General features: G+C 40.6%; 1 protein-coding gene across 1 annotated transcript in view; it reads left to right on the forward strand.

The window, feature by feature from the left end:
- The first annotated feature begins 1,773 nt into the window (after positions 1-1,773).
- LOC141279850 (adhesion G-protein coupled receptor V1-like) overlaps positions 1,774-21,943 on the forward strand; it is an 89,425-nt gene continuing 69,255 nt past the window's right edge. Inside the window, exons 1-8 of the mRNA XM_073814790.1 lie at positions 1,774-1,844; positions 1,916-2,235; positions 2,315-2,530; positions 2,672-2,887; positions 2,981-3,225; positions 3,306-3,487; positions 3,578-4,386; positions 4,695-4,904. Of these exons, the coding sequence (XP_073670891.1) occupies positions 1,774-1,844; positions 1,916-2,235; positions 2,315-2,530; positions 2,672-2,887; positions 2,981-3,225; positions 3,306-3,487; positions 3,578-4,386; positions 4,695-4,904 (2,269 nt within the window). The remainder of the gene's footprint in view (positions 1,845-1,915; positions 2,236-2,314; positions 2,531-2,671; positions 2,888-2,980; positions 3,226-3,305; positions 3,488-3,577; positions 4,387-4,694; positions 4,905-21,943) is intronic.

Genomic DNA, 21,943 nt, shown 5'->3' on the forward strand with positions numbered 1-21,943 from the left:
CAACACACAAGGGGAGAAGCATGATCACAATGAATATCCATGGTAACAAACAAGGGGGCGGAGACACTAATTAACACAGAGAGATACAAATGGGAACAACGGTATACATGCACACAAGTACACAGAGACATGATATTAACCAAAACACAAGAATTACAACACACCAGATAACAGGGACACAGGGAACACGTTACAATAATACCATAAAAGTTCTTGGTACTGTGCAAGCACTTGAATAAGTTTCACTAATATACATCTTATACTGTATATTATATTGTGTAATATAATATACATTGTATAAAAAACCCTATACTCTTTATATTTCATGTTATGTAATTCCTATCTACTGTCTATATACTACGAACATGTATTTATTGTACATGTTCTGCTCTGCAACAATGCAACAGATTTTTTCAAAGTGCTATAGGAATACATTTGAATTAAAGTAGTTCTATCACATTCTTTGTTGTAAAGTGCATGATCTCCACCTCTCTGCTGCCCTCTTGTCACTCTTAACTAGGTTTAGAGACCTCTCCAGCTCTCTTAAGCCCGGAATACACTGCACGATGTTTGCCCTTCTATAAGATCTTTACCTTATCACATTGTGCGATATGGATCGTTTGAACTCGGGTACGAGAGGCATGTAGACTGTACGATGATGACACGGAAGCTTTGGCGGCAGTGTCACACGTTGCGCAACGTCACCAGCATGCGCTCGTGGTAAACAAATACCGGCGCAGGTCGTAGCAGCAAACACACTGTGCGGTGATCATGCGGAATTTCTGGCACTGTCAGAAAACTATCGTATGCTATCTTTGGACGCAAGACCGGGAAAACAGCCGTCTTTGAACCTCTCTCATTGTACGACATAGGACCACCGATGAAGAGCCACGGTCATCAAATTGCGACAATTGTTTCACGATGGCAATCTTTAGTCTGGGACAGCCAATAATCGTGCAGTGTATCCCGGGCTTTAAATAATTTAGGAGCTGGTGTTAGTCTTAACACTTAAGAGGCTTTATAAATCAAACTTATTCTTAAGTCTAGGAATAAGAGTAAAATGACGTCATTCTTAGAATTTTGACACACATAAGATTAAAAATTTACTCTGAGCGTTATACATATGGGCCCAGTAGTTAAAGGGAAAGCTTAATTCACAGTACATTCTTTAAAATGTTATGCAGTTTTTTTGTTTGAATGTTGTTTAGTTGTTTTTACTGGAAAATAAGACAACATTATGGTTTTTGCCTCTGCAAATAGAAATCTGCTCTTTTTATTGTTAATTTGATGACTCAGTGTCAGTAATGGTGAGGTTTCTGTTTGTTGTAAAGCTAACCTAGGTGCTGCTGCTCGAATCACAATTACCATCGCTGCCTCTGATGAAGCTCATGGGATCTTTCAATTCACTGCTGACTCTCTGACTGTGAATGGCACAGAGCCCGAAGAGGGCAGAAGTACTGTAGTTCTGCAGGTCAGTCATATCATGTCATTTGAGCAGTTAATGAGTAGTTCAGCTAAAAATACTTTTTATTTAATTGTGGTGAGTCAAACCTTGATTTTATTGTATTATTTTTCAGTGCGAAACAAATCCTGTTGCTTATGATTCAGCCCTTTTGTTTTCTCAGGTAGTTCGTACCTTTGGTGCTCTGTCCAATGTGACTGTAAACTGGGAGGCGGATGCTTATTCAGAAGGAGAACTTGTTTATAGATCTGGCAATGTGACTTTTAAGGTGGGACAAACTGTTGGAAGCATCTACATCCTAATCTCCCAAGATGACATCCCTGAACTTGACAAGAGCTTCAAAATTCGCCTCTCAAATGTTTCTCATGGTCAGCTTGGGAAGGTGACCACAGCCACATTAACTGTATTGGCCAGTGATGACCCTTATGGACTTTTCGTTTTCTCTGATGGTAGCAGACCAGTCCGTGTGGCAGAAAGCAATGCTGTTATCACCCTGACCATACAGAGGAGAAAGGGTCTTCTAGGAAAGGTGCGGGTGATGTACAGAACATTAAGGGACACTGATACAGCTCCATATAGCACACTAGGAGTGGGTCGAGCAAGCGCAGGCAATGACTTTGTTCCTGTTTTGGAGTCAGTGACGTTCTTTGCAAATCAAACTGAAGCAAATGTGACTCTGAGGGTGCTTGATGATGAGGAACCAGAGAGGATGGAGTCTGTGTTTTTGGAACTCATTAATGTCACATTGGTTGAAGGAGAACAAACCAGACCAGGTAAAACTCACATGGAGCTTTTATATCAACTAAAATAGCACACTGAGCAATAACCATAAGATATGTACTTTTTATCTAGTTGCTTTTTCCCCTCGACTTGGTCCACGTACTGCCACAGTTACCCAGGTTATTATAGAGTCCAGTGATGATGCTTTTGGTGTGCTACAACTGACTTCTTCAGCAGTGAGCGTGCATGAGTACTACAATGGGCCTATTATAAATGTAACACGTGTTGGAGGGATTTTTGCCGATGTGTCTGTCAAGTTCAGAGCAGTGCCCATGACCGCTAGAGCTGGTGAGTGAAAATACCTGAAATAAACAAATAATAGTAAACTAAAAAAGTATATATTTAAAACAAAAATACAAAAACTTATTTTATAAAAAAGTTATAGTAGTGGTCTTAGACTTTTAATTTTTTTTTGAATGTCATAAATAGGAGAGGACTACAGTGTGGCTTCTTCCGATGTGGTTCTGCTTGAAGGAGAGAGCAGCAAGCCCGTCCCTATCCTCATCATCAACGATTTGGTACCTGAGCTGGAGGAAACTTTCCGAATTGAGCTTCTCAACTTAACAACCGGGGGCGCTCTCCTGGGAGAGCTCACACAGGCTGTCATTTCTATTCTGCCCTCAGATGATCCATATGGATCTTTTGGTTAGTTTCTTATTTGTGACCTGCTTGGAATAAATGTTGGAATAAAAATTGCAATTCTCTTTTTAAGACATTAATTTATATTTTGATGGTTAGTTTTTCAGGCTTTGCCTATCACAATAGAGGAACCAGCGGTGAATGCTTTTGAGGTCTCTCTACCCATAGTGAGGAATGCTGGAACTATAGGTGATGTAGCTGTTCAATGGAGAGCCACTGTCAATGGAAGACCTGCCACTGGTGACCTTCGACCTTTGTCTGGTGAAGTCAGATTTGCTCCTGGGGAGACCATAAAGACACTGAAAGTAGAAGTTTTGGCTGATGATGTAGCTGAAATTGAAGAGGTGATTGTTTTCATGGTTTATTAGGAAGCAAGAAACATGTATAGATTTATACTGAAGTCAAATTTATCTCTTTGCTTAAGGTTATAAAGTTAGAGCTCATAAATGCCACAAACGGTGGGAACATTGGTGCTGAGAAAGTGGTTGACATCATTGTTCCTGCCAATGACAACCCTCATGGAACTGTGTACTTTGAGCAAGCTGTATACCATGTGCAGGAACCACTTGGAGGGGTTTTTAGTGCCAACATTACAGTTCGAAGAAGGTTTGGAAATTGACTAGTTTTTCATACTTTCTAAACAAGTTTTGCTTTGAACTATACAAATACGTTCTTTTTATTGTGTTTTTATTATAGTGGAGGTACATTTGGCTTCCTGGAGATCCTTTACAGCACCTCAGAGATTGATGTTGTAAGCTATGCTTTAAAGGATGGCCGGGACTTTCTGGTTTACTATAACTCTCCATTGGCTGGAGCTCTTTCTAATGGCCTCAGCAGACCCATCAACATCACCTCAGGCACAAACGTCTTGAATTTCTGTGCAGCTTTCTGTCTTCGAGAGCAAGCTTGTCAAGCTTTCAGCTACACAAACACCTCCAGGGCAAATTGCATCTGGGTAGCATCTGGGGCCAGCCAACTAAGTGCTGCCCAACAAACCCTCACCTATTTAAAAAATACCACAGCAGCCGCTTTGCTGTTTAGCTCACAGGCTGTTGGCGGAAGTGACTACATAACCATGACAGCTCAGAAAGCAACCATGCTCGCCAGATCGACGGCTGCTAACCTCACAGTACCAATCTTGACTGACTCTTTCCCAGAGGTTGATGAGAGTTTCTTGATTAAGATCCTGAGCGTCAACTTGATCAACATGACCACAACTACCAATAATTTGCCAACAATACAGCAGCCAGACACTGCTTTGGTTACTATAGGCATGAATGGAGATGCATTTGGAATATTTCTGCTTTACAGCATTAGCCCCAGTGCTACTAAAGATGGGCTGTATCTGGAGGTAATAGAGGAACCAAAAACTACAGTGTTGTTGGTTATTGAGAGAAGAGGAGGCAGTATGGGACAGGTGACAGTGGAGTGGAAGTATGTTGGGGGCAGTGCCACACCCAACGCTGACTTTAGTTGGACGGGGGAGACCCTTATATTTGCACAGGGTAATGTTGCAATGCATTTTAAAATTACTGTTTCATGTGTGTGATGGTAGTGCTGGTTCAACACTAGCCATGAAAGAATACATTTTTTTCTGCATTAGGCAACTGTGCAAGCTTCCACACTGTTAGCCCAGATTAATTTTTTGCTCCATGTATCACTTTGCTCATATTTTATACTGGATTAGTAATTTACAACATACACCTTTAATTTTATAGTAAGATAGTAAGATAAGTTGATTTGATTGGTTAAAAAAATAATAAAGACCATTTGAATGTGTTTAGATTAATGACCTCATTCTTTTTATTTTAAGGTGATGTAAAGAAAACCCTTGAGTTTGTCATCATAGATGACATGGAACCTGAGGACAATGAGACCATACAGATTGGGTTAGTGAGGACTGAGGGTGGTAGCCGTATCCTGCCAAATTCAGACATGGTCACTATCCTTATTCTTGCAAATGACAATGCAGCTGGCAGGGTGGGCTTCCACACAGCCTCAAGAACAGTTGTCATCAAAGAGGGTGAGGGGTTTGCTTTTCTTCTACTCTTGTTCATCCTCTGTACTGTCCACTCTTGGGTATGTGTGGCATTATAGTATAGGCCTTATATTCCATCATCACTTTACCAAACCGACATGATGATTAATTTATTTTTTCTGACTGATGTATGCCTCAGGTCTAAAAGCATTTGAAACACATGCAATTAGATAATTAGGCTTCAGTTTGGTGCTCCCTAGAGACCAGTAATATCCACCTGTTTCTTCACGTAAATGCGGGCACTCTGCCATCTTTGAACTTTCCGGTTTATGACTTCCGGTGAGCCGTTTTGACTGGCTGTTTAATGTTTATTATGAAACCCAGGAAGACTATGGTATTACTTTTGTGTCAATATTATTCAATCAAACATACAGTATTTGAGAGCAAAACTATTAAATTGTTGTAAAAAAAATTAATTCGCATTTAAAAAATGTTATCTTAAAAATATTTTAGTTACAAAACACTGTAATTGTTAACCAAATTTTTTGCAATATAATTTTTTCTTTGAGTAGTTTCATCGCGTGTCCCTACATGTCTAGGTGGAGACAAGATGGCGGCGCGCACGGACGCAGGGGCTTTTGGCTATCGGTCTCAGTGTTTTGTTTATATAATTGTATGGATATTATTGAGTGTTAGAAGGAGTAGGAGTGAAACAAAATATATCTACAATCAAGCTATGCTGAGGAAGGTGGGATTCTCATGTCGGGTGGATATTACAATGGAGTATCAGCGGTGTCACAACATTCCGCAGATTATAGCGAGATCACCGAGTTCACCCTGGATTATTGTCCGGTCTACGAGACGCCGTAGGCGGCGTAGAGAGCGAAGGCAGAAGCGAGGCTGCAGGGGCGGCCTATTAGTTTGGCTAAGGAAACGGCCTTTCAAACCCTCGCTACCAAGCATCTTCCTAACTAACGCCAGGTCTATCGTACAAAAAAGTGACGATCTGGAGTTACTTATAGCGAACAACCAAAACATCAGAGACTGCAGTTTAATGATCATCACAGAAACCTGGTTACATCCACTTATCCCGGACTCGGCTGTTCAGCTAACCGGCTGTTCTATACACCGCTACGACAGGACTAAAAGCTCCGGTAAGAGCAAAGAAGGGGGGCTTTGTATTTATGTTCATTCAGACTGGTGTACAAGCAGTAGGATTATATATACACAGTGCTCCCCGGACTTAGAAGTAATGATTGTGCAGTGCAGACCATTCTATATGCCCAGAGATCTCACAACGGTGATTATATCTGCTGTGTATATTCCCCCAGGTGCTAATGTTAGCACAGCGCTCACACAGCTTTACAACATTATGAACAAACAAATGCAGGTTCATCCAGAGGGAGCTTTTATTGTGGCTGGGGACTTCAACCAAGCTTGCCTTAAGTCTGTGCTTCCTAACTTTGTTAAGTATGTACAGTGCTCAACCAAAGGGAAGAATACATAAGACAAGGTTTATTCCAATTTGAAGCAAGCCTATAGGACAGTACCATTTCCACACTTAGGCATGTCAGATCACCTCTCACTTTTTCTGGTTCCTGCATATACCCCTCTCAGGAGTAAATCTAAACCTGTCATAAAGAACGTACAAATCTGGCCTGATGGAGCACTCTCTCAGCTTCAAGATTGTTTTGAGCACACGGAGTGGAGCATATTTGATCATCTTGACCTACAGGAGTACACAGAGACTGTTCTGTTCTACATAAAATGCTGCACTGAAAGTGTAACAGTGGAGAGGCGTATCCGGATATATCCAAACCAAAAACCATGGATGACTTCAGATGTCCGTAAACTCCTGAGAACCCGTGACCATGCCTTTAAGTCAGGTGATAAAGAACAGTACAGTGTGGCGAGGGCAGAGCTGCAGAGAGGCATTAAAGCTGCTAAGAAGGCTCACAAGAGGAAAGTGGAAGAACAACTCGCCAAAAACAACACTAGGCAGGTATGGCAGGGACTTGAGAGCATTACCAACTACAAGGGCTCCACACCTGTCATCACCAACGCTGATGCATCACTGGCTGAGGAATTGAACATCTTCTTTTCCCGCTTTGAAAGTGAGACACCACATATAGCAGCACGACCACCACAGACCTGCAGCTACGACACACTCACGCTCCAGGAACATCAAGTGAGGCAGGTGCTGAAGACTGTGAACACCAGGAAAGCGGCAGGTCCGGACGGAGTACTTGGTAAGGTACTTTCTGCCTGTGCTGACCAGCTTGTGGGAGTTTTGACTAGGCTGTTTAACCTCTCACTGTCACAGGCCACCATCCCTCAATGCTTGAAGACTGCTATCATTATACCTGTTCCAAAGTCTCCTGCCCCAATGTGCCCAAACGACTACAGACCTATCGCTCTAACATCAACTGTCATGAAATGCTTTGAGAGGCTCATCTTAAATCACATTAAGTCCTGGCTCCCCCCAAATCTGGATCCACATCAGTACGCCTACAGGAAAAATAGATCTACGGCGGACGCTATCAATATTGCTCTACATACAGCACTTAGCCATCTGGAGCAGTCAGGGAATTATGTCAGGATGCTATTCATAGATTACAGCTCGGCATTTAATACGATAATACCTGATATCCTAGTGGATAAGTTGACCACCATCGATATTCCCCCTTCCATTTGTTCCTGGATCAAGAACTTCTTGACTGACCGCCTTCAAACGGTTAAGGTAGGCACCACCTGCTCTTCCACCTTGTCGCTCAGCACAGGCTCCCCTCAGGGCTGTGTGCTGAGTCCTCTCCTGTATTCACTGTACACATATGACTGTACATCCACCCACCCATCGAATACCATCATTAAATTTGCTGATGATACTACAGTTATTGGCTTAATCAATGGAGGTGATGAGACCGCATACAGGGATGAGATTACCAGGCTGGCAGGTTGGTGCACTGAACATAACCTACTGCTTAACACCAGTAAAACTAAAGAAATGATCATTGATTTCAGGAAACACAAGGAGGAGGGGGAACCAGCACCACTGAACATCAATGGAGACTGTGTTCAACGAGTGTCCTCTTACAAATTCCTAGGCATACATATAACTGAAGACCTCTCCTGGGCTGCTAATACATCTGCTGTGGTAAAAAAGGCTCGGCAAAGACTCCACTTTCTTAGGGTACTTCGAAGGAACCATCTAGAGGAGAAACTGCTAGTAGCATTTTACCAGAGCACTATTGAGAGTGTTCTGTCTTATGGAATTACAGTATGGTATGCTAACTGTACAGTGGCGGACAGGGGACACCTGCAGAGGGTCATTAAGGCAGCACAACACATCATAGGCAGTCGCCTACGCACACTGGATGACATTGCTAGTACGCAGTGTCTCAGAAGAGACCGCTCACATCCAGGTCAACTATTGTTCAAACTTATGCCCTCTGGCAGACGATACAGAGCATTAAGAGCAGGACAAACAGATTGAAAAACAGTTTTTATTCTTGGGCCATTAGGTCACTGAACTCTTAATATCTTAAATCATGTGCAATGGCAGAACATATTGTTGTTTCTCTTTTACTTCTTTTACATTGATTTTATTACTTTATGTACTTAATGTAATTTCATTGTATACAAGATGTACAAATGACAATAAAGATTCAATTCAATTCAATTTTGCTCTCTGCTACGCTGTTTTTGTTTGCGGATCAAAAATCTTCGCTTTTGAGTCAAAAAGTTTTGGATGCAAGTTACAAGTGTCTCAGTGGGCGGAATTCTGCCACCGAGGAGAGCGATGCTGTGCTATGGAGAGCGGCATTGTTTGTAAGGTACGAAAGATCATTTAATGTCATAAACTCTGTGGAATGTGTATAAAAATGAATATCTTGTATTATAAAATAATACAATTATTTTATACAATTAATTCTATTATAGCAGCCATGACATATAATAGAGTAAGACCATGTGGGCATTTAATGACATTGATAGATCCAAATATGACTATGCCAAAAATGTTAGATTAAACCGATACAAGAAGCAAGTCCAGTTCACTAGTTTTTCGTTTTACTAGACCTCTCTTAGTCAGGAAAATGACTTGGTCCATTGCTCAAAGATAGAAAACTCAGTGGTGAGTTAATGCTTTTACTCAACCACAAGGTACAGAGATGAGAGCATCAGGCAGGGGACAAAATGATAAAGAATAAAATAAAAATGGTTTATTGAATAATCTTAGCTGCACTGTCAATGGTCTGTCTGACTCGTCTTGTAACATATTTTAAACAACATATAAAATATTACACAATGCTACTTTGTCTTATAACATTATCAAAAATCTTTAGCCAGAGGAGACTACTGATATACTTATATCTACTTATGAAGACAATGCATCACCCAACATAAATAATCTGCAGTAATGAAACAACAAGCAAAATAGTTTAGGATAAAATGAATGAATATGAAAAAATGTGTAAATGTACATATATTGGTAACTAAACAAAATTAATTAATAAAATCCAGTATTTAAGACATTTTGATATGAAGATCTTTTAAAAGTAGCAAGTAGACCAGACTTTAATGACAAACTGTGATTTGTGACATAAATGTAATTTGTGCTTCTTGTGTTGCAGGAATGATTGGGAGGATTGTAATCAGAGAGGCCAAGAAAGATGTCAATATCACTTTGTAATGCAAGATCTGTTGTGGAGAGGATGCATTGTGTGGCATCCTCATCTCTGCTGTTGACTTCAAACAATTAAATTTTGTTCACATTTATTTGTATAGCGCTTTGAACGGTTTTGAAGTCCTCGTGATGGCCGATGTCAACTTTCCTTATGTGTAGGGTCATCTGATAGAGACAGGATCCAGACTGGAGCTGGTGTAATCTCAAGTTTAAAAAAAGCAAATAGAGAAAATTACCATAGCTGCTGTTTAGAGCTTTTTAGGTTAAGGATAATTTAAAAAAAGTTATTTTAACTTGATGCAAAGTTACAGGATGAAATTATGTTTATGCACACTAAAGAGGTGTCTTTAGGCTAGATTTAAACTGGAAGAGAGTGTCTGAACAGTGTCAGTAAGGCTGTTCCACAGTTTCCATAGGTGGAAAAAAACTTGCCCTGCTTTGGTAGATTTTGCTATCCTAGGAACTACTAAAAGTCTGGAGTTTTGAGATATTATGGAGCATGATTGTTTGTAGCATACTAGAAGTTCTGTCTGTAGGAGCTAAACACTTTGGGACGTTATAAGTGAGTAGCAATATTTTGTAATCTATACAGAATTTTACTGTTAACTATTGTAGAGATGCTAAATTTCAAATCCAAATCCAAATCCACTTTATTTATATAGCACATTTTATAAACACAAAGTTTCCAAAGTGCTGCACACAAAATCAGAATATACGAAACAATTTATAAATATAAAATACAGAAGATAAAAATAACAAATACCATAAAAAGGACCACATGACTCAAACGCAGTTAAAAGCTAACGAATAAAAGTGAGTCTTTAGACGAGACTTAAAACACTCAACTGTAGGAGCAGTTCGGACATGGAGGGGCAGAGCATTCCATAGTTTAGGTCCTATGACAGAAAAAGCCCTGTCCCCCCGAGTTTTAAGTCTTGTCTTAGGGACTGCAAGCTGTAGCTGGCCTTCTGACCTCAGTGTCCGCGCTGGCGTATAAATTTGAATGAGGTCCGAGATATACATTGGGGCAAGTCCATGTATAGCTTTAAAAACAAACAATAAAATCTTAAAATCAATTCTAAAATGAACAGGAAGCCAGTGCAATGAGGCAAGGATTGGAGTTATATGGGTGCGCTTTTTTGTCCCTGTTAAAAGACGTGCTGCAGAATTTTGGACTAACTGTAAGCGTGAAAGTGCATTTTGATTTATACCAGTATAAATAGCATTACAGTAGTCTAAACGAGAAGAAATAAAAGCATGAGTAACTTGTTCAAAATTGTTAAAAGACAAAAACGGTTTTACTTTGGCTAAAAGGCGAAGATGATAAAAACTAGATTTCACTACTGTATTTATTTGTTTGTTTAGTTTAAAATCACTGTCTATTTTTACCCCAAGGTTAGTTACAACAGGATGCACAAAATCATTTAGGGAGCCCAAATCTATCATGGGGTTAGTGGGGCCAAACTGCATAATCTCTGTTTTACTCTCATTTAGTTTAAAAAAAATTTGGGCCAACCATGCTTTGACATCATTTAAACATTCAAGAATGGGTGTCAGGGGGCTGCCTTCATGCTTTCTGATTGGCATGTAAATTTGACAGTCATCAGCATACAAATGATAGGAGATGCCATGCTTTTTAAAAATCATTCCAAGTGGAAGAAGGTACAATGAAAAAAGAATTGGACCGAGAATTGATCCCTGGGGAACCCCACAATTTAAAGGTGCAGTTGATGATGTATAGTCTCCCATTTTAACAAAAAAGCATCTCCCTGAAAGATAAGACTGAAACCACTTCAGGGCAGTCCCCTTGACACCCACACAGTTTTCCAAACGTAATAAAAGAACTTTGTGGTCAACTGTGTCAAAAGCAGCAGTGAGATCTAAAAGCACTAAAATGGCTGAAGCACCAGAATCTGTCATTAAAAACAAATCATTAAAAACCTTTAAAAGTGCAGACTCAGTGCTATGATATACTTTAAAACCTGACTGGAAAATATCTTGGATGCCATGTAAATCCAGAAAAGACTGTAACTGCAAAAATACACATTTTTCCAAAATTTTCGATAAAAAAGGAAGCTTTGAAATAGGACGATAATTTGAAACATTTGTTGAGTCAAGTCCAGCTTTCTTAATTAGTGGCTCAATCACAGCTTTTTTACAAAAAGCAGGCACAACTCCGGAAGACAGGCTACTATTTATAATTTCCTCAACATAAGAGCCAATCGTTTCCCATACATCCTTAAAAAAGTGTGGAGGGACAGGGTCTGTAGAGGATGTAGAGGGTTTAATTTGATTGATAATCTTTGTAAGAGATAACAATGAAACTGGCTGAAACTGACAAAGAGTAGTGGAACATTGCATGTTTAATGATAGGTTTAAAGGAAGAGGCAATATATTGTCTCTAATATTCAAAACTTTACTGTTAAAGAAGGCCAAAAAATTCTCACAAATATCTGGTGAAGATTCAATAGAAATAGAGTGTGGAGAGTTCAACACAGACCCAATAGTTTTAAAAAGAACACGTGGATTTTTTACATTTTGAGAAACTATTTCTGTAAAATATTTTATTTGTTGGACTTTAACAATTTTTTGATAGTTTCTCCAGCTGTCCTGTAAAATCTGATAGAACACCTGCAACCCTTCCTTTTTCCACCGACGCTCTGCCCTTCTACACTCTCGCCTGGCTGCGCGCGTGACTTCACCGTGCCATGGCTCAGGCTTAGGTCTAGAGCTGATTGCTCTTATTGGAGCTACAGTGTCCAGGACCTCAGAACAGGTTGACAGAAAAACATTTGTTAATTGTTCTGTATCATAGGCAGCGGAGCTGTTGTTTCCTTGCACATGAGCAGCAAAACAGGAAGAAAAGCATGAGAAGGTGTCGGACTTAAAGATGCGGTCATAACGCACAGGGGCAGGTGATTTTGTTAAATCGTTTAAAACAAAATCAAACATTACAGGACAGTGATCCGAAAAAAAAAGCATCAGACACTAATACATTATCAATAGGCAACCCATAGGACAATACAAGATCCAATAAATGGCCATGTATTTGTGTAGATTCTGCAACATGTTGAATTAAATTAAAACCATCAATCAAATCTAAAAACTCTTTCGCCATAGCTTTTGAAGGGCAACATACATGCACATTAAAGTCACCAACAATTAAAATCTTATCATAATTTGTCCGTATAGCAGCAATAAAATCAGAAAATTCCTTAATAAAGTCCTGATTAGGCTTTGGCGGCCGATACATCACCGCGAACAGAACAGGATTTTGCGCACCCAGTTCAAAACAGCTTAGTTCAAATGAAGTAAAGGCCATTGACAATGGCTTACAATGTAAGCGACTCTTTAATATTATGGCAGTTCCTCCTCCACATCCAGTCTTACGCGGTGTGTTTATAAAAGTACACTCGGGAGGTAACAGTTCCGAAAAGGCGTTGGACTCACCCAGATTAATCCATGTTTCCGTAATAAAAAATAAATCCAATGAATGCGTAGTGAAAAAAGAGCCTTCACGTGAAGCAGGTGCTCTGGTATATCAGCCAGGTATAACGGGGGCGACTTTGAAGATCCCTTGTTGTTATATTCAGTACACGAATCCACCCAAATTTTGATATTTAAAAGCTCTATACGATCATACGTTAGCAGAGAGCAGAGGTGTAAAGAGTAGCTGAAAGCCATACTTGAGTAAAAGTACAAATTCCTTACTGTAAAAATTACTCCACTACAAGTTACAAGTCACCAATTTAAATATGACTTGAGTAAAAGTATTAAAGTAACCCAATTTAAAAGTACTCAAGTATTTTTACTCGTACTGAATGTTGGCTCAAAGATGCACTAGTCCTCAACACAAAGAGACATTGTAGGTCTGGGCAGTGAAAACTAAGAAAGTTTATTTATGAGGTTTTATTTCATAATATAGAAAAGAAATCAAACACCTCAAAATTTTGACCTGGCAGAACAAACACAGATTAAACATAGTCATAGTCTTTTGACTAAAATTTAATTTAGTTTTAGTCATATTTTTGTCATCTGAATTGATTTAGTTTTAGTCTAATTTTATTCAACTAAATGCCATGAGATTTTAGTCTAGAAATCTACATTAAATTTAATCTAAACCCATTTCATTTTAGTCTAGTGTCATTGTGTACTTGAATGTGCCATGCTGAAAAATATATAGCCTAACTTTGTGATATAAATATATGGTAACACTTTACAGTGGGGTTCATTGGTTAACATTGGTTGGCTACATTGGTTAACATGAACTGATAATGAGCTGCACTTATACAGCATTTATTCATCTTTGTTCATTTTAATTTCAACAATTACTAATACTTTATTAAAATCTTGTTAACATTAGTTAATGCACTCTGAACTAACATGAACAAACAATTAAAGCTTACATTTTTATTAACTAACATTAACAAAGATGAATAAATGATGTAACAAATGTATTGCTCATGGTTTGTTGAAGTTGGTTAATACATTAACTACTGTTAACTAATGAACCTTATTGTAAAGTGTTACCAAATATTTTTATATAGGCATATCCTAAAAAATATATAATTTTAATATTTAAAAAATTGCAGTAAACTAAAATTACACTAACAGAAATATGATAATGCACATTAAAAACGTGAAGTTGTTCATTTGAAAGATTAATTGTAAACACATGTAGTACGTAACACCACTATCTCACATAAAGTGCACTACATTTCTTACGTCATGCATCCCTCTTACAGTAAATACATTACAGCATCCTTGATTAAATGTGAGGACAGTAAAATTGTACACTTATTATCAATCTTATAATGTACTTAAGTTACTTGGGCAATCAGTATAGGACCTCGCTGGTTTATTTTGGCTTATATAGTAAGTTATATCAAGTTATGTACCAGCTCAGGTTAGCTGATAAAGTAGCATCAGAGTATATAAACATTTGTGCTTGCCTTTGAGTTGCGGGAGGACCCTCCTCCAATCGCGCATCACTTTTGTTTTGATTGTAGCATCACATGTTTAACAAAGGGTCCCTTGACTGAAGCAAATGTGATATGCATCCATATGTTTGCTCTTTATCTCTTCTCTCAGACCAGACGCGAACTTTTCTCTACAGTTTATGACATACGCAGCACGCAGATGTCCCGCTACGGTGGCTCAACGCAAGCCATTCAGCGTTTGACATCAAAGTACCGCGAGACCAGACTTCTCCATATGCATTTGATTCGCTCTCGCAGTACTTTGATTTCATACAATTGCTCTGCGCAGCGCCAAATGAAGTCCCTCAGTTGTGTGTGTGCGTGTAACCTCGCGACCACAGATTCTATCCATCATCACCCTCTGACACTTTCGTCTCGTTTTTATTTGACGAATAAACAATGTAGCGAGTAACGTTAAGTGTCATTTCAAATGTAGTGGAGTAAAGAGTACAAATACCCAATCAAAAATGTAATTGAGTAGAGAGTAAAAGTTGCCTATATTTTTGATACTCAGTACAAGTACAAAGTAGCCCAAAAAATACTTAAGTACAGTAACGAAGTACATTTACTCAAGTACTTTACACCTCTGGCAGAGAGTCAGTGGTCTTAATGATATTCAATAAAAACAGTAGAAAACTTGCAACAGTCAGGAGAGCCAAACGGCGAGCCAGCCACGCCGGCGCCATTTTTTGCTCGATATCTCAAAGTCTACATGAAATGGCATGACCTTGTAAGAACTCTAGCAGCTGGGATTTTGCACTAATTGTAGCCTATTAATTGCGATGAAACTACTCAAAGAAAAATTCATATAGCAAAAAATTTGGTAAACAATTACTGTATTTTGTAACTAAAATAATTTTAAGATAACATTTTTTAAATGCGAATATTTTTTTTTTTTTACAACAATTTAATAGTTTTGCTCTCAAATACTGTATGTTTGATTGAATAATATTGACACAAAAGTAATACCATAGAAGACCGACATAATTTGTGCAGTTAGGGGTTGCCATAATAGCTAATACAAACGCAGTAAATCTCTACAAAACATTTGTTTTAACCCAATGCACAAGAGCTGAATGTGTGACGAACATGCACTCATTGTCACAAGGCTGAAATACAAATGACGGAAGCAAATATCCAAGTGAAAAAGTGTTTATTGAAAAGGTGAATAATAGTCCGATGATGAGATGAGGTTGGCTGGTAACACACGGACTAGATGGTCAGCGAAGGAAACCGTGAATGGTGGTGAATAATCCAGTGACGATAAATCCCAGTGAACAGGAACACGAACACAAAACAGGAATGCCAACAGGAACGATCACACACGGGAGACGTCAACCAACGATCTGACAAAGGAGAGGAAATGCGGTGAGGTATTTAAAAGAGTCTGAATGAGCTGCAGCTGGAGTGATGAATGGAATCAGCTGGAGTGCTGATCAGCGTCATCAATAAGGGAGTGATCCATAATGTCTCTGGCAGGAACCCAACTTCTCTTCTCCGGACCGTAACCTTCCCAGTCCACCAAGTACTGGAATAAGAATACGATTGACCAAATATGATGGTTCCCCTTCTACGAGTCGCGGCGGTGGGGGAACCGGGACAGGCGGATTAATACGAGAGTAAAACACGGGTTTGATTTTGGACACATAAAACATGGGATGAACTCTCCTGTACACTGGAGGGAGGTTGAGGTGGACTGCCACCGTACTAATGATTTTGGTGACAGTAAACGGGCCAATAAATTTGGATGCAAGTTTATTCGAAACGGAACGGAGAGGAATGTCCTTAGTAGAAAGCCACACTTTTTGACTGGCGACGTATACGGGAGGCCTAGACTGGTGGCGATCGGCTTTGGCCTTGGTGCACGCTCCCACCTGACAAAGAGTCTCTCGGGCTCTAGTCCAAGTGCGATGACACCTCTGGACGAAGGCGTGGGCGGAGGGGACCGCGACTTCAGATTCCAGACTAGGAAAGATTGGTGGCTGGTACCATACACTACATTCAAACGGAGATAGGCCCGTGGATGACACTGGTAATGTAATGTGGGCATACTCCACCATAGATAGTTGCTGACTCCAAGAGGAAGGATTCTTGGAGACCAGATATCGCAATGTTCTCTCCAAATCCTGGTTGGCTCTCTCAGTTTGACCATTGCTCTGGGGATGAAACCCTGAGGACAGACTGACAGTCGCCCCTAATAATTTACAAAACTCTTGCCAGAATTTGGACACAAATTGGGGTCCTCTGTCGGAAACCACTGTCTGTCAGGAGGCCATGTTAACGATAGACGTGATCTACAACGGTCAACGGTGTCTCCTTGGCTGAGGGTAATTTGCGCAAGGGGATGAAATGGGCCGCCTTCGAGAATCGGTCCACTACGGTCAAAACTACCGTGTTACCCATGTTATCAGGGTCTCGAAAGGGACCGGCAGCGTTTGAAGTAGCCCATCAGGGGGTCAATTGGAAGTCTTACCAGTGGCACAAACTGAGCAAGCCAATACAAAATTGTGAACGTCATGACTAATCCGTGGCCACCAGAATCGTTGCTTGACCTGAAACTTGGTAAGACGAACTCCTGGATGACAAGCCACGTTGGAGCAATGTCCCCAATGAATGACCTCAGATCTTAATCCCTCCGGTACAAATAAACGATTTGGTGGGCACCCGGGCGGAGGCGTTACCCCTTCTAAGGCTGTCTTGACCTTCGATTCGACCTCCCATACAAGTGTGGAGACAAATAAATTCTCAGGTAAAATGCACTCGGGAGTAGACAGGCGTTCGGAGCGGTAAAAAATGTGTGATAAAGAGTCGGGTTTGATGTTCTTGGAACCCGGGCGGTACGAAAGAATAAAGTCAAAACATCCGAAAAAAAGTGCCCACCAAGCCTGCCTGGAGTTCAATCTTTTGGCAGTCTTATTGTATTCCAGATTCTTGTGGTCGGTCCAGACAATAAAAGGTACCCCCTTCTAACCAGTGGCGCCATTCCTCCAATGCTAACTTGACTGCCAACAACTCTCTGTTACCAATGTCATAATTACGTGCGGCAGGGGACAAACGGTGGGAAAAAAAAACGCACAAGGGTGCATTCTGTGGTCTGTGGGAGATCGTTGGGATAACACTGCACTTACCCCCACCTCTGACGCATCGACCTCCACCACAAACTGACGTGATGGATCAGGGGTAATAAGAATGGGAGCCGAAACAAAGTGACTCTTAAGGTTGGCAAACGCAGCCTCAGCTGCGTCTGACCACCTGAACGTAGTCTTGGGGGAGGTCAAGGCAGTCAGGGGCAAGGCTAGTTGGCTGAAATGTCTAATAAAACATCTATAGAAATTGGCGAACCCCAGAAACCACTGTAGGGCCTTACGGGAATCTGGACTTGGCCAATCCACTACAGCCTTAATCTTTTCAGGATCCATACAAATTCCCTCAGATGACACAATGTAACCTAGGAAAGGAACAGACTGTGCATGAAAATAGCATTTCTCCGCCTTGATAAAAAGTCCATTCTCTAGCAGCCTCTGAAGCACTCGCTGAACATGCTGCACATGTTCCTGGAGAGATGAAGAAAAAAACAATATGTCATCCAGGAAGACATAAATAAACTGGTCGACCATATCTCGCAGCATGTCATTGACGAGTGCCTGGAAGACTGCTGGGGAGTTGGACAGCCCAAAAGGCATGACCAAATATTCAAAGTGCCCCCTGGGGGTGTTAAAGGCAGTCTTCCATTCATCCCCCTTCCTGATGCGAACCAAATGATAAGCATTACGCAAGTCCAATTTAGTGAAGATAGATGCTCCCTGCAACCTCTCGAAGGCTGAAGACATCAACGGCAAGGGATAAGTATTCTTTACCATGATGCTGTTCAACCCTCAGTAATCAATACAAGGTCGCAGGGACCCATCCTTCTTCCCCACAAAAAAGAACCCCGCCCCCGCTGGAGAAGAGGAAGGATGGATGAACCCTGCTGCTAGAGAATCAGAAATATATTTCTCCATGGCCCCCCTTTCAGGAACAAAGACAGGACTCATAACACTTAGTGCTCCACTCCAGTACTAAGCGCTGCTGCCAGTCTATCCTGGGGTTGTGGCTGATGAGCCAAGGATGACCTAGAACAATAGGTGCAAGGGGGAGTCCAGTATGTAAAATGGAAGAGTTTCTGTGTGGTTGCCTGATGTGAGGAGCCTGATGGGCCCAGTGGTGAGATGTTAGGTAATTTTTGGCCGCTGAGTGCATGAACTTCAATCTTGTGGTTGAGTGGTAGGAGGGGAATCTTGAATTTAAGTGCAAAAGAGTAGTCCATAAAATTACCTCCGGCCCCAGAATCCACCAGTGCTTGACAATCGTGCTCGTGGGCTGACCATCTTAGTCTTACTGGGAGGAGCGTTGATGTAGGTGAGGTCTTCTCGGCGGAGATCCCACCCGACAGTAGCCTCGTAAATACCGCCGGGCTTGCCCTTTTACTGGGCAGTTTAAAGCGAAATGTCCTGACTTCCGCAGTACAGTACCTTGGGATCTCCGCCTCTCCTTCTCCTCCCGAGTAAGCCGAGCTCGTCTGACCTGCATGGGCTCGTGATCGTAGACGGGACTGACCGAATCCCCGCCACTGGGTCTTTGGTATTCGACTCCCTCCGTCCTTCGACCCGTCATGCTCCTGCGTTCGACCCGGGACAAACGTGCGTCTACTCGGATGGCCAGTTCAATTAATCTGTTAAGGGATGTCGGCAGGTTCATAGCGTAGATCTCCTTCTGGATTCGGTTTGCCAGCCCATGCAGGAACTTGTCCCACTGCGCCTCCTCGTTCCATTGACACTCTACTGCCAGAGTCTTGAATTCTATGGAGAATTCAGAGATTAACCTTTCTCCTTGTTTAAGTTCAGCTAATATACAAGTTGCCTCTCTCTCGGAGCTTCAATTTTAATTGAAGTTTAAAATTATGAAGGTAATTTAGTGCCAAAAAATTAGCATGCACAGGATAAAATTGGTAAGAATGTACTTGACATTGCAAGCGTGAAATAAATTTGCATGTGCAAAAACTGTTTTGTAAAGGTGTAAATCAAGTTGCAAGTGTAAGAAAACAAGTTTTGCAACATTCTACTGTTAATTGTAAGTGTAATTCATGTCTTGTAAAACTGAAACTTCATATTTACGCAAATAAGTATGAACTGTATGCATCTGACCTCAGTTTTTCCGCGCTTACACTTTTGGCACGGTTTTTGCACTGAAATACTGCCAAAAGCATTGCAAGTCTGCAAACAGTGATGTGCAATCAAAAGCACACGTTCATGAACGGCAAATATGAATTAATCGCGCAGAATCTGTCTTTGTGTGTAAAATAAACCAGTTGTAAATGACTTGTTGCATACGAAGGGAAAACTATTTCCTGAAATAACCCGACATCTACTGGTCCCTCTGCGCTTGCAGTTTTGTCACGATTCTCTCACTGATTTGAGTTTGCAAGCGCAGGTGGGGCTATGAAATGAGGCTCATGATGAATCATTGTTTTCTCTTTTCTGATTGGTTCAATATAACGCCAGGACTTTTCTCAACCACTTGACCGTAGCCTGCCTGTAGTCTTGCTTACTAGAAGACTGCTGCTAGTTTTTACTTAAAACTTTTGTTTATACATTACAGTAAAACTGCTCTCATTAATATGGCTTCATTCATAAACATAATCTTACAGTAACTTGTTTAGTAAATACGTTGAATATACCCTTTGCGTGTTTGCAAACAGAGATGACGTTTTTTTGTGGGCGCAGCCCAACTGGTGGCAGAAAGTGAATGCCTCTCAATAGCTGTGTGAAGTGTTTTAGCATTAAACTGTGATTTTTAAGGATCCGGTGTTCTGTAGAAGTCTGTTTCCCCTATATTTCTCTTAAGTGTAATGTTTCTTATAACGTTTTCACCAAGTTACGTTTATTTTTTAAATAAATTAAAAGTTTAAATGGCTTGGCTACTAATTGTGTGCATGTATGTAATGTATATTGTCACGCCTCCTGGGTGTTCGGTTGTTGAGTGTTTGTTTGTGTTACCTCTGTGGTGAAGGATCCTCACGTGCGCACTGGCCCCTCCCTCTCCTTCTCTGATTTGTTTCCAGCCGTGTCTTGTTCCCTCTTGTCTATTTATACCTTTCTGTTTCGTCTTCCGTCACGCGCTCGTTGTTAGATCTCTGTCTCGCCGTCCGTCCAAGTGGTTATACCACGCAATGGTTAACTTCTCCTTTCTGCTCTCGCCATAGGTTCAGCCTGCCCGTTTGGATTACTGTCTCTGTTTCGGGATCCTAATCCTGTGTTCGGGTTTCTGCTATATGGTTCCCGATTGTGTTTGTCTCCTACCTTTTGGACTAACTGGATGCTTTGCCTTCAAGCGTACGCCAGTTCGTTTCCTGTGACTCTGTGTCTGCGAGGAGGATTATTGTGTGGCTTGGTGTGGTTCACGGATGGCTTGAGACCACAGTGACGTTCATTCTAGTGTATTCTATTATCCTGTCTACATCCAGTGTTACAGTGACTTCCACTCAAGTGTATTCTATTATCCTGTCTACATCCAGTGTTATCTCCTACTCTTTATAACCCTTGTGTGGTGTTCGGGTCTGTGGGACCCGTTTTTAATGTTTACCAAAAGAAAAATAATGCAATTAATTGTTGTTTCAACCTCAGATTCATTGGCCTTGGCTCATTTTCTATAAAGAACATAAAAATAATCTACTTTAAAATGACTGTACACTGTACACCCCCCTACACATTTATATTACATCTGTGGTGTTCGGGTCCACTGGACCCGGGGGTAGTAAGAGAGTGAAAATTTAATGTGCTATGTAACTTTACTCTGTTTTTTCTCTTATATGGGACTCCTGTGAGTGCATGAGTGTGTTTGTATATATTTATGTACATATGTAATGGATGCATGTTAGAGTTTTGTCCTTCTGCACTTGCTGTAACAGCGCAAGGATACAACATGTTATATATCAAGCATGAACACTTTTCTGCCCCCACTGTCCCAAACACTTTACCTTTGGTCTAAGAGGAACCATTCTACATTGTACCATTATATCCCTCATAAAAAATAACCATGGTTGTATTATAGTAAAAGTGTAGTAATCATGGTAAACTGGTGTATTGATTACTATTTGTAAAACCATGAGTTTACCACAAAACCTATGGTGTGTGTGTGTTTGTGTGTGTATGAGTGTGTGAGAGAGAGTGAGAAATAGAGAAAGTAAAATTTCATATCCAAGCATTTTCATCATTTTAGGTTGAAGCCAATAGCAACACATTGTACTGCAGTATGTGTGGACATAAGATGGACAGGAAGACACAGTATACGTCTATAAAATGCAAGAAATGCATATGCAACACAGCTACACAGTAAAAATCTGTTTCTTATGTATTGTGTAGGCTGACATGAACAGGTTATGT

Source organism: Paramisgurnus dabryanus, chromosome 5 (genome assembly GCF_030506205.2).
Source record: "Paramisgurnus dabryanus chromosome 5, PD_genome_1.1, whole genome shotgun sequence".
Taxonomy (NCBI): Eukaryota; Metazoa; Chordata; class Actinopteri; order Cypriniformes; family Cobitidae; genus Paramisgurnus; species Paramisgurnus dabryanus.